The sequence below is a fragment of the Populus alba genome, chromosome 13, assembly GCF_005239225.2.
Source record: "Populus alba chromosome 13, ASM523922v2, whole genome shotgun sequence".
Taxonomy (NCBI): Eukaryota; Viridiplantae; Streptophyta; class Magnoliopsida; order Malpighiales; family Salicaceae; genus Populus; species Populus alba.
In genome coordinates, this window is record NC_133296.1 from 15,057,105 (window position 1) to 15,070,027 (window position 12,923).

General features: G+C 35.2%; 2 protein-coding genes and 2 non-coding genes across 4 annotated transcripts; 2 read left to right on the forward strand and 2 right to left on the reverse strand.

The window, feature by feature from the left end:
- The first annotated feature begins 1,682 nt into the window (after positions 1-1,682).
- On the forward strand, positions 1,683-5,865 carry LOC140954421 (uncharacterized). The gene is made up of 5 exons (XM_073403848.1): positions 1,683-2,806; positions 3,998-4,166; positions 4,252-4,367; positions 4,574-4,666; positions 4,758-5,865. The coding sequence occupies exons 1-5, from the start codon at positions 1,683-1,685 to the stop codon at positions 5,863-5,865; spliced, it is 2,610 nt and encodes an 869-aa protein (XP_073259949.1).
- Positions 2,184-2,322, forward strand: LOC118028221 (small nucleolar RNA Z247). The gene has a single exon (XR_004683991.1). It is a non-coding gene; the product is annotated as a small nucleolar RNA Z247 (small nucleolar RNA).
- A 376-nt stretch (positions 5,866-6,241) lies between the features above and the next one.
- On the reverse strand, positions 6,242-8,254 carry LOC118028146 (anthocyanidin 3-O-glucosyltransferase 7). Its single transcript, XM_035031682.2, has 2 exons — positions 7,598-8,254; positions 6,242-7,208 (listed from the first exon to the last, which is right to left on the reverse strand). Exons 1-2 carry the CDS (start codon positions 8,079-8,081, stop codon positions 6,331-6,333), a joined length of 1,362 nt encoding a protein of 453 aa, XP_034887573.1. The 5' UTR covers positions 8,082-8,254; the 3' UTR covers positions 6,242-6,330.
- Positions 8,255-12,061: 3,807 nt separating this feature from the next.
- TRNAY-GUA (transfer RNA tyrosine (anticodon GUA)) lies at positions 12,062-12,154 on the reverse strand. The gene is made up of 2 exons: positions 12,118-12,154; positions 12,062-12,097 (listed from the first exon to the last, which is right to left on the reverse strand). It is a non-coding gene; the product is annotated as a tRNA-Tyr (tRNA).
- Between the last annotated feature and the right edge of the window lie 769 nt (positions 12,155-12,923).

The window sequence follows — 12,923 nt, forward strand, 5'->3', positions numbered from 1 at the left end:
TTAACCAATAAGTCACCTTGCCGAAGATCTTGAAAGGAATCATGGAGTTGCATGATGCAAGAATTATATAGAGATGTAGGAGCTTTCTCAAAAGTGCGCCAAACACATTGCGAGGTATGACAATCTACCATAAGATGCCACACATCCACAAAGAGAGGAGAATAATACACTCAAAATAAGTTGATCATGTTGTTTCCAATAAAAAAAAATACTGATTGTAGAGGAAGAACCAGCAAAACCGTCAGAAACATGAGATGGAGGACACGACAATAAGTTGTCAATGAAGTGAAAAACACCTTGACCAAGAAGACAGGGCTTCATCTGCATTCGTCAAAAGAGATAATTTGTGCTCATAAGTTTTAACGAAACAACTTGGTGGGTGTTAGATTGAATAATGATAGCTAGAGTTTATGTTCCTATAATGTGCAGAGAAACAATATAAACATGCGAGGGGGAATCATTGACGTGTTCTACAAACGAAGGTTGTTGCTGCTGTGGAAGAACACCATCGGTAGCAGCTTGTAAATGGCTAGACGACTAGGCTGCACCACCGACGGTGAGAGAGAAGTCAACGATAGCAACAGTAGAGTCCATTTAGGAGAGGGAGAGAGAAGATCGGCTGCAGGTAGAGAGGAAGAGAAAAGTTCTGATGGCAGAAGACTTTGATACCAAGTTGAGAATAATTAGGAGGCTTGACCTTTGGTTTAGCCAATCCTTTTTCTATTTATATGTGTAGGGCAATATACAATAATTAAGGTAGAGAATACAACACTAAAGTAGTGCATATAATATTTTATATGTAATATACATTCTATGATAGCCCCTAAGGTTCGAGGAGATGCCATATTGGCATTGTTTTCTGGTGAAAAGAAGAGAAGATCCTCTTGTAGGGATCCATTTGCTTCTCCTACTATAGGTGCTCAAAAGAGGGGGTCCCGTAAAAATCCCTCCCTTGTCCTTACTAGAGACCCACAGGAGAGAGAGAGGGGTTGCCTCATACCCCTAAGAATGATGTTCCTAGCAACATTGGCACCGCAAACGTGGAATTCATGCCTCTTCCTAATGAGCATATCAACAAAATGACCCTGGGAACCTCCCAAAGTCTCTTCCAAATCACTACCCCCAACATGATAGGGTATCATTTCCCTCTCTAGAGATTTGTGATGGATGTGTTTAGCTACAATCAGCAAAGTTTGGGCCAACTACATCCCAGCAGGTGGTCACTCGTGCCTTCTTTTGAAGACTGCACACTACGGAGGATAAAGGTGGTCTATTCCACATTGAAAGTAAATACAACCTAGCTGATGATAGTAATCTATATATATATATAGTGTTAAAGATATTATCCAATCTACTGAAGATAATATTGATACTGAAGATAAACATGATCAGGGATTGATATCCCTGACCATACCTGCACAAGAGAAATTTGAATCTGAAGATAACGTGATCACATCTACAACAGATATTAGAAAATAAGTGTATATCTTATCATTAATTGTACCCTTAATTATAGGATTATTTGAATTAGAGATTGTATTATACAAGACCATCATGTAACAGTAAATTAGAATCAAGAAAAACATATTTTTCTGTATCCCTTTATCCTTCCCGTCTTCAACTTTTCTCTCCCTATTCTTCTATTCTACATGGTATCAGAGCCATTGACTCACATCATACAAATGGCCTTCTCTGCAACAAATACCTCTAATGCCGCTGCTAATGGCATTCCCCCACTTGTTTCTCCTCCAACTATAAATGTCACAAAACTCTCAAAAGACAACTATCATGTCTGGAAAGCTCAATTAATTCCTTTCTTTCGTGGTCAAGGTATCTTTAGATACCTTGATGGAACCATTTCCATTCCATCTAAAGAAATTTCTATTGCTGCAACCTCCTCTGTCATCTCCAATCCTCTCTATGAACATTGGCAGCGCCAAGATGCCATCATAGTTGCTATTATGTTCTCTACAATCTCAGAAAATGTTCTTATCCAAGTGGTCTCTTACACCACCTCTGCTGCAATTTGGTGTGCTCTAGCCAAATCCTTTTCTTCTCAATCACATGCTAGAGTTATTCAACTCCGTACTGAACTTGTAAACGCTCATAAGGGTTCACAATCTGCTCATGACTTCTTTATGCAGATCAAATGTATGACAGATGAACTTGTTGTTGTCGGTCATGCTTTTCATTGTGATGAAATTATCTCCTATCTACTATCGGGTCTTGGCCATGATTATGACTCCTTTGTCACTACCATCACAGCACGCACAGATCCTGTAACCTTAGAGGAAGTATATGCTCTCTTACTCACCACAGAGGCACGCCTGCAACATCACAATACACCTACTATTCAGCCCGCTGTCCATGTGGCTACTCGCCAACACTCCTCTTCTTCCTATAGAGGGCAGAATATATACAGAGGCAGAGGCCGAAATTACAGAGATGCTTCTTTCTCTAATGTTTCTAATGGCAGGAACAATTTTCATAGAGATACTATGATATGTCAGGTATGTGATAAACCTGGCCACTCTGCAAAAAAATGCTACCATCGATTTGATGTCACATACCATGACAATTCTGCAAAATCCAACAATCCGCAAGGGCTAATAGCTACAACAAGTTCTGTTTCTGCATCTGATTGGCACCCTGATACTGGTGTTACACATCATCTCACCAATAACACGGACAACTTAAATCTTCAGAGTGAAGACTATACTGGTTCAGATCACGTCCTTGTTGGCAATGGTGTAGGTTTGCAAATCTCTTACATTGGTTCTTCTATTTTTACTCCCTCCAAAACCCCGTTTGTGCTCAAACAATTACTACTTGTTCCTGAAATTCAAAAAAATCTTATTTTTGTTCAACAATTTTGCAATGACAATCTAGTATTCTTTGAATTTAATGATCATTTTTTTCTTATTAAGGACAACTCGGGGAAAATCCTTCATCGCGGCACCTTTAAAGATGGCCTATATTCCTTCTCCAACCTGTCAGCCATATTATCCTCTCATGCACTCACTGCTGTACGAGAGTCTTATCAAATATGGCACAACAGACTTGGTCATGCATCCTTTCCAGTTCTTCAAAAAAACTATTTCCGCATTTACGTTACCTGTTGCAAATAAAAAGCTTCCAGTTTGTTCGGATTGTCAACTAGCTAAAAGCAATCAATTATCTTTCAATACCAGCAATTATAAGTCTATTCATCCTTTAGACATAGTGCACACTGATGTTTGGGGACCAGCACCTATCTTGTCAAACAGTGGTGCTCGTTATTATGTATGTTTTTTAGACAATTGCACCAAATTCCTATGGTTATTTCCTCTTAAACTCAAATCTGATGTTGAGAAAGTTTTTCTGCTCTTTAAAACTTCAGTTGAACGACAATTTAATCGTTCCATAAAAAATATTTAATCTGATTGGGGAGGTGAATATCGTCGTATGTCTACACTATTAACTCAAATAGGCATTCATCATCATAAAGCATGCCCATACACTCATCAACAAATGGGTGCAGTTGAACGTCGTCATAAACAAATTATTGAGGTCGATCTTTCCTTGCTCTCTCACTCTAAACTCCCACAACAATTTTGGGAAGATGCCTTTCTCACAGCCACATATATTATCAATCGTCTTCCCACTCCTATTCTCAATAAAAAATCTCCATACAAAATTGTTTTTCGTCATACTCCTGATTATCATTTTCCTAAAGTTTTTGGTTGTGCATGCTGGCCTTATCTTCGACCATACAACAAGCACAAAATTGATTTCAGATCTAAAGACTGCATTTTTATTGGTTATAGCTCGGACCATCATGGATATAAATGTCTTGACCTTGCAACAGGTAAAGTTTATGTGTCCCGTCATGTCGTTTTTAATGAAAACAAATTCCCATATCAAAATCCTAAAAATCATTCCCCTATTTGTCTAGACACTACATCTATTACTATTCCATTTTCGAATACTTTTTCTTCTGTGTCACTAACACCTACAGGTACAAATGCCCCCCATCATTGCCACACATGGACGCTCCTCTGTCGGTCTACTCCTCTAACCCGGAACCACCATCTCCATTACCCGCCATTGCAGCCCCTTCCTCTCCACCCAGACCAGTGCCACATCCAACAGAAACACCACCAGCTCCCTCAAACAATCACCCGATGGTTACCAGATCAAAAAACCACATTTCCAAACCAAAAAAAAACCCATGTTGGCCACACCTTGTATCCCCTACCCCGAGCACTGTAGGCTACTGCCTCTCTTCCCTACAAAGAACCTACTTCCTTTGTTGAAGCCTCCAAATCTTGTCACTGGCGGTCTGCCATGAACACTGAATTTGATGCTTTGCTCCGGAATCAAACCTGGTAACTGGTCCCTCCATCTCGCCAGGTAAATATCATTAGCTGTCGCTGGATTTTCAAGCTAAAAAGGAAGGCTGATGGTTCTATTGAAAGATACAAGGCACGCCTTGTTGCTAAAGGATTTCATCAGTAATTCGGGGTGGACTTCAATGAAACCTACACTCTGGTTGTGAAACCTGCAACTATCCGGTTGGTTCTGTCAATTGCAGTCTGCAAACATTAGACAATTCGTCAACTGGATGTCCAAAATGCCTTCCTTCACGGCAATCTTTTAGAAGAGGTTTATATGGATCAACCACCAGGTTTTAAACATCCTCAGTTCCCTGAATATATCTGCAAACTCCAACGCTCTTTATATGGCCTTAAACATGCACCTCGTTAGTGGTTTTCAAGCCTTGCTGCTGTGTTGCTGAAGCTCGGTTTTGTTGGCAGCAAGGCTGACTTGTCCCTCTTTGTTCTAACCAGCAACACCAGCATTATCTACGTCATCATTTATGTTGATGATATTATCATCACCGGTTCTAATGATGTTGCTGTTCAGGATATTATCCAGCGCCTACACACAGAATTTGCTATCACTGACCTTGGTTCTCTCAGTTGTTTCTTAGGTGTTGAAGCCATACGTGATGCTACAGGTCTCTACTTAACTCAACGCAGATACATTGTTGATCTACTCACAAAGTCAAAAATGGATGGTGTCAAGCCGTGTTCTACTCCAATGTCCACCTCTGTCAACTTGACTGCAACTGATACAGCAACATTTGAAGATCCTACTCTGTACAGAAGCATTGTTGGTGGCCTTCATTATCTTTCTTTCACTCGGCCTGATATTGCCTTCGTAGTTCATCGTGTTAGCAAATTCATGTATCAACCGAAAAAGTCCCACTGGTTATGTGTTAAAGGAATCCTGCGTTATCTCAAACAGACCATCTCATACTGCTTATTGTTGTCTTGCACCAACTCCTTCACATTTCAAGCGTTCTCTGATGCAGATTGGGCAGGGGACATAGATGATCGTCGCTTTGTTGGTGCTTACTGTATATTTCTTGGATCCAATTTAATTTCCTGGCAAAGCAAACAGCAAGCTACAGTCACTCGTAGTAGTACTGAGGCTGAATACAAAGCTCTCGCGGACACTGCAGCTGAACTCCAGTGGTTACAATATTTAGCTGCCGAACTTGGTCTGCCACTCTCTAAAAGTCCCACTCTTTGGTGTGACAATATAGGTGCTACGTATTTATCCTCAAATCCAGTGTTTCATGCCCGCACAAAGCACATTGAAATTGACTTTCACTTCGTCAGAGATCTGGTTTCTCAACAAAAATTGATAGTCAAGTTTTTATCTACTCATAATCAGCTAGCCGATCTCCTGACAAAACCACTCTCTACTGCACGGTTCAATTTTTTGTGCTCCAATCTTCACGTTCGTGACCTCCCGTCAAGATTGCAGGGGCGTGTTAAAGATATTATCCAATCTACTGAAGATAATAATGATACTTAAGATAAACATGATCAGGGATTGATATCCCTGACCATACCTAATCATACCTGCACAAGAGATATTTGAATCTGAAGATAACGTGATAACATCTACAACAGATATTAGAAAATAAGTGTATATCTTATCATTAATTGTACCCTTAATTATAGGATTATTTGAATCAGAGATGGTATTATATAAGACCATCATGTAACAGTAAATTAGAATCTAGAAAAACATATTTTTCTGTATCCCTTTATCCTTCCCGTCTTTAGCTTTTCTCTCCCTATTCTTCTATTCTACATATAGACACACACATACATGTAGGGGTAATTTTGGATCAACATAGTAAAAAAGGTGATGGGAGGATACTTTTCCCTTTTTTCTTCGGGAAATATACGTAGAAAATAAATTATTATTTGAACTTCAAAAATGTCACACTCGAACTCAAAATTAAATACTGGTTCTTACAAAGATATGTATTAACTAGATTTTTATATTGAACACTAGATTTGACAGAGCGATAAAATTATTGATAGAGCTCCCATTTGGTGCAATGGCTTTCTTTGCGAGTTGTTTAAGTGCTCTTATATTCTCCCTCATTTTCTGCCCCCCCTCTTGTGAAAGAATTTTATTCAAACTATTTAACACCCCATGCTTTGTAAAGACTCCATCCTCAACTTTGAGACCAATCTCCCACACATCCTCTATCATGCGTCCATTGAGCCTTTGATCACCAAAAAATGGCCTACAAATCATAGGCACTCCTCCGGCAATGCTCTCTAGCAATGAATTCCATCCACAATGAGTTACAAACACCCCAACTGCTCTATGTGCCAAAACTTCCAATTGAGGACTCCATGGTACCACAAGTCCCTGTGAGGTGGTTCTGTCCAAGAATCCATGGGGCAAATGTACCTTTGAGTTGTCCTTAAGTGACCAAACAAACGGCGTCTCACTTGTTTCAAGGGCCTCAGCTAGTGCCACAAGTTCATGTGGTGGTGGTGCTGTGACGGAGCCAAAGCTAACATATGCTACCGAAGCAAGTTTTTGCTTGTCAAGCCATGTCATGCAACCATATGTGTCTTCCATGGGTGGTGGTGATAAAATCAAATGGGAGGGTCCAATGTTGAGAAATTTTTTGAATCTAGACTTCAAGTCCTTTGTTGTGCCAGGATCTAGCTCTTCAAAGGAGTTGATGAAGACTGCAGTTGCTTGCGGTAACGCTTTTCCCATTTTATGTAGCATGTTTGAAAAGAATGATTCTGTGTTTCCAAAGAGTACACCTTCTGGCAAATCACAGATTCGAATCTTGGACATTCCTTGAATTAAACTTATCGTTTCATCTTCACGCCCTACCATACCTGTATTTACACAGAAATTGAGATCAATAATAATTATCCATTTGCCTTTGTACTTAATTTCCGATGTTCTTAATTTGGCTACAATTAAGGTGACAAATTATCACTATTTTAAATCTAGAGACCCGGGTTATTTGGGATATAGACCATGCCAAATTTCGATAAAAAAAAAAAAATAAAAAGAGAATTGTCCCGATAAAAATATCGGGTTATTGATATATGAACAAGCAGGCGATGAACAAAACTATTTATTTTGATATTTCTAATATTATATTAAAATTTTGTTTTAATTAAAAAAAATTAAGGTGAGATCATGAAACATAATTTTATATTAATCTAACAAATTTTGGCAAGAAAATTAATTTAATTATAATTACTATGTGACTGTGTACCTCCATCTCCAAAAGTCTCCCTGATGAGATCAGTGTAAACATGAGCAGAAAGTGAGTTAGGTCCTGCGGTCCAAAAGGGCAGCCAACCCACCCCAATCTCCTCCGCCATCTCACAAGCGAACCAAAAGAAGGCATCACTCACCAGACAACTCACCTTTCTCCCCGTCTCTGACACGGCTACCTCCATGGCCTTCTTGAAGCTCTCACGAGCTGACTTCATGAACAGCTCCATGTGCTCTTGGGGATTCCCAGAAAACACGTAGCCCTCGGGGGCACCATCCCACACTTCGTATGCTTTGATGTTGGGCTGCATAATTTTCATGTTTTGCTTGTAAATGGAGAAGATGGAACTATTGGATTGTTGGGTGCTGAAGAAGGAGAAGTGTGTGTTTGGAGAGGAAGTGGCCAGGCGGTGGATGATGGCGAGTAATGGAGGGGCATGGGTTCCGAAAGGGAAGGCGAAGACTGCTACATGATCGGACATTGTTAGGAGTAATTGAGAGACAGAGAGAGATGGCGTTTAGAGTTCACTCCTGTGGTTGGTTAAGTTGGTCGGAGGTATAAATGTGCGTCTAATCATGTACAACGGACGCAGATACAAAGAAGGGAGGAGGGAGGCTGTCTTAAAGGTAAACATTTATGTGTACAGAAAGGCAGCAGCAGGACAGGCTTTTTGCATCCACCCGTGTTTCTGATGATGTCGTCATCCCCGTTGCAGATTGGTAGGTGGCCGTTTGTTAGAAATGGCTGCTAACGTGGAAGCATGTGCGTCTACCACTCTACTGTATTTTATTTTAATTATAAGCTTAAATATTTTTTTTTTTCATTTATTTTTTAAAGTGCAATAGCAAAATCTACAGAATTAAAATCTACCTATACTTATGTGGTATTAGTTGAAACTCACCTAATCTTTAATTTTAGAATGGATAAGATTAGTTAAAATATATATTAGTTCAAACTCACCTAACTGATAATTTTAAAATTTATAAGATTAGTTAAAATATGTATAAGCTAATCCAAAAATTTATATTAATATATAAAAAAAAATCTAGCTATACTTATGCGTACAAAATACAATAACAGGAGAGACTGTTTTGCATCCACTCATCTTTTTGACATGGTTATTAAATCCGGATTGGCCTTACAGGTTGATCCGGGAGTTGGACCAGTCTAGGTTTATAAAAAAACTAGCTTCTACAATGACTTAACCAAATTTGGTTGACCCACGGGTCAACCCGTGACTCGGGGGAGACCCGGGCGAGACCCGGTTTTTTTATAAAGAAAATGAGATTTGAAACTCATTGGTATATATGTATTCTATGTTCCCAAGAAAAAGTTATGCTAGCTTTTTCAATGTAGAATAAAAAAAAAAATATTTTGGTTTAAATACTCAAACTTAAAAGGATAACATAGTATCATTTTAATGTAGGATTTAAAACTCATTAGTATATATACTCGATGTTCACAAGAAAAAAAGTAATTTTTTTTCAATACGAGATTTGAAACCCATTAGTATATATACTTTATGTTCACAAGAGAAAAAAAAAACTATGTTTTTTCAATGTAGGATTTGAAATCTATTATTATATATATTGTATGTTCCAAAAAAAAACAGTTTATTTTTAACATGGGATTTGAAATCCATTAGTTTATGTACTTTATGTTTACACAAAAAAAAAAATTATGTTTTTTCAATGTGGAATTTGAAATTATTAGTATATATACTTTATGTTCCCAAGAAAGAAGCTATGTTTTTTCAATGTAGGATAAAAAAAATTTTAATTTAAATACTTCAACTTGAAAGCTTAATATAGTATCTTTTAATGTGGGATAAAAAAAATTAAAATATTCTTTTAAATTTTATTATTTACAATATGTATAGCTTATATTTACATAGATTTTTTCTTAATTTTTTCATACAAAATATTACAACTTTATTTTTTTAGTTTCCGGATTAATCCAAGTTTAACTGAATTAACCTGAATTGAACATAAAACTTGAAATCCAACTCCTTAATTAGATCAATCTGGAACCGGATTTAACAACTATATTTTCTGACGAGGATGTCATCCCCATTGTTGATTGGTAGTTGGTCGTTTGTTAGAATGGAAGGTAATGGGAAACCAAGTGTCAACCCCCGTAAAAAAGGGCTGCTAAGGTTACCATATGTCTCTTTTCTTATTGCAAGAAGAAATCGTGTCATTGGTAGTGAAGAATAAGTAAATACTAAAAGAAAAAAAAAATCGGTTTTCAGAAAATAATATTCTTACGTCTAAGAGCGGAGAACAGCATAGGATATTGATAGCAGGCTAAGTAGGATTAATATAATTTTTAATTTAATTTGTTTCTATTTAATTAATAGTGTTTTATAGAATGAAAATTGGAATAAAATTAAACCTTTCCTTGTGGGAAAGAATTAAAATTACATCAAGTTTAATTTCTATCACCAATTATAGCATCTTAGCAAGTAGTTGAGAAGCGATCATGAACTCTTGGCGTGAGGCCACGGTTGGTAAGGAGTAAAGAGTACATGGCTAAATTTCATATTCTTAATTTATTACTCATACGAGTAAAGAGTACATTGTCAAATTTCATATTCTTAATTTATTACTCATATTTATTACCTAAGTGAAAAGGGATGCAACCTAATTTAGTAAAAAAAACTAAAAATATTAATTCAATTTAATAAATTAAGTGTATTTGGTAATTTTCTTGATTCTATGAAAGCAATAAATTAAAGTCAACTTTCAGAGAATCTTAAACATATTTGTGTTGATACACATATAATAATCAGATTTATGACTCATTAATGTAATTATACATTGTATTAAAAAAGGAAACATACAGTAGAAATGACAAATCCATATTGTTTTTCTAATTTCTTCACTCTAATGGTCTCTGTAGCAAAGGTAAATATGTGATTTTATGTAATTTTTTATATAAATAATTATTTTCTTTACTCTTGATCTGTTTATCACTTTTTTTTTTTGTATTTGTATTCATTAATTGTTTTGTAATTTTATTTTGTTTTTGCAATTGCTTTTTTTCTTCCTTTTTGCAAACATTTTTTAAAAAAATATTTTTTCTTTGCACTTGTTTATCTCCATGTTTTTTTTTTCTATCTTTCATTCATTTATTATTTTGAAAAAACAAAACCGAGGATGAAACTTGAAAAAACAATCATTTGAAAAATTATGTCAAACAAAATAAATAGTAATTAAAAAATAAGGATTAAATTTGAAAAATCAAAAAATTATAGGGGGTGAAATTAAAAAAAATCAATTTGATAGATTATTAATATATTTAAAAATAAGAGGAGTGAATTCAAAAAACATTTATAATTCGAAAGATTATTTATATATTAAAAATTATAGGAGAGTGAAATTCAAAAAGATTTATAATTTTATAACTTATTCAAAAAAAAAAATTAGTGATCAAAAGCATAGTGACCAAACACGAAGAAGAAAACAATTGTAGGGACTCTTTTAAAATTTCGTAGGAGATGGTGCAAAATTCAAGGAGAAGAAGAAGAAAAAAACAACATGTAATGTCAAATCAGCCGCATGTTAAGTTCACACACCATACCATGTTCAGGGTGCTATTGTCTACCAAACACCACCACAGAAGGTGGTGTTTAATGGTTGGATAGCCCCACACATATTGTTTGAATGATGCAGGGGCTATCAACACGCGCCATCATGTTTTTTTTAAAATAATATTTAATATATGACTATTACAATAATATCTCTAAGGAACCTCTAAATCTATATATATATAAAAAAAAAATCAATTTCAGGTAACTAAAAAAACTCTCATGAGAGAATTGTGATGTTTTTGTCTTTAAGGATGCAAGAGTAATTATACTATTTCAAAAACATAAAAGGATAAAAACCCTATTGAGTCAAGAGCTTTAGAATTATTTATTTGAAGGCTAATTTTGTAATTGTATTGTCCATTAAAATAGAAAATAACAAATATAACCTCATATAATATGTTAAAGACATTTGTGTTTGATAAAAAGACAATATAACCCCCAAAGCTTAATTCATTTTTTTTTTCAATGAAAATTTAATAATTATACTATTACAATAAATAGAAAAATGTGCCTTGACCTATAGTAATTTCATTAGTTTTTTTTTAATTGGTCAAGGAGCTCACTTGATTCAAGATCCAATTCATTGAATCGTGAGGTAAAGTTGCTAGCCACGAGGTCATCGAGTGCAGCATTACTGATAAGAGTACCGTTTCAAATAAATAAATAAATAAATTGAAAATGGCCCTGCAACATATTACATTATGTGTGTTGGGCCTAAACACTAAGCAACCAAGGCAAGGTAATGGGCCTTATTGAAAACAAATGTGGAAATGGATAAGCAAGGCTCCAACCTTGACCAGCTTGTTATGCATCCAATTAGACCAAGTTTTTATAGGAACAAAAAAGAAAATTAAAAAAAAAAAACAATTTCCGACCTGCCGGATTCGAACCAGCGACCTAAGGATGGCTATTAGGATTTCACCCACTACAGTCCTCCGCTCTACCAACTGAGCTAAGGTCGGTTTATATTCAACCAGTGACCTAAGGTTGAGTAATTTAAGAATTAATAGTTATGAGAATGCCCGCATCTTTTTATAGTCACATCTTGAGTTTCAACTTGCATATATTCATCCAATCTAAGTCTTTGTTTATTTATTTATTCAATTTTGTATTGGTGGATGGTGGGATTTAACCAGGTTCATAGATAAATAATGTATTTATACGAACTCTTGTCAAATGAATTCCATAATTTTAAAATATATTCAAAACAAAAGAATTCAAATCAATTATAGTATAGAATTGACTCCAAACAAGTTGTAAGAATAAAATTTAACAATACATATTAATCATTAAATTTCTAAAATCCAATATTGGATCTCACATTAAAATTATGATTGGATGGCTCGCAATCTTTTTAAGAAATTTCCTTGTTTTTTATAGAAAAATACACATTTTTTTCAAAAAAAAATACTAATAAAAATTAAAAAACTATTTTCATTTTTTTCAAAAAAATACTATAGCTAAAGGCAAAGTAGAAATGTCATTTTCATCCATGTAATTTATATTATTCATTAATAATAATATATTTTTCCTTTTATAACTTGTGGCAAAAATATTTTTTATTTTAAAATATATAAAAAAATCATATATATATATATATATTTTAACTCGATTAATAACATAGCATGAGTTATTTATCTAATATCATTTCTCCGTGATCGATAGTAGCAAATCTTTTTTCACATTATTAGAATCGGTTATCATGTAATCTATATTTTCTTGAATGCAAAG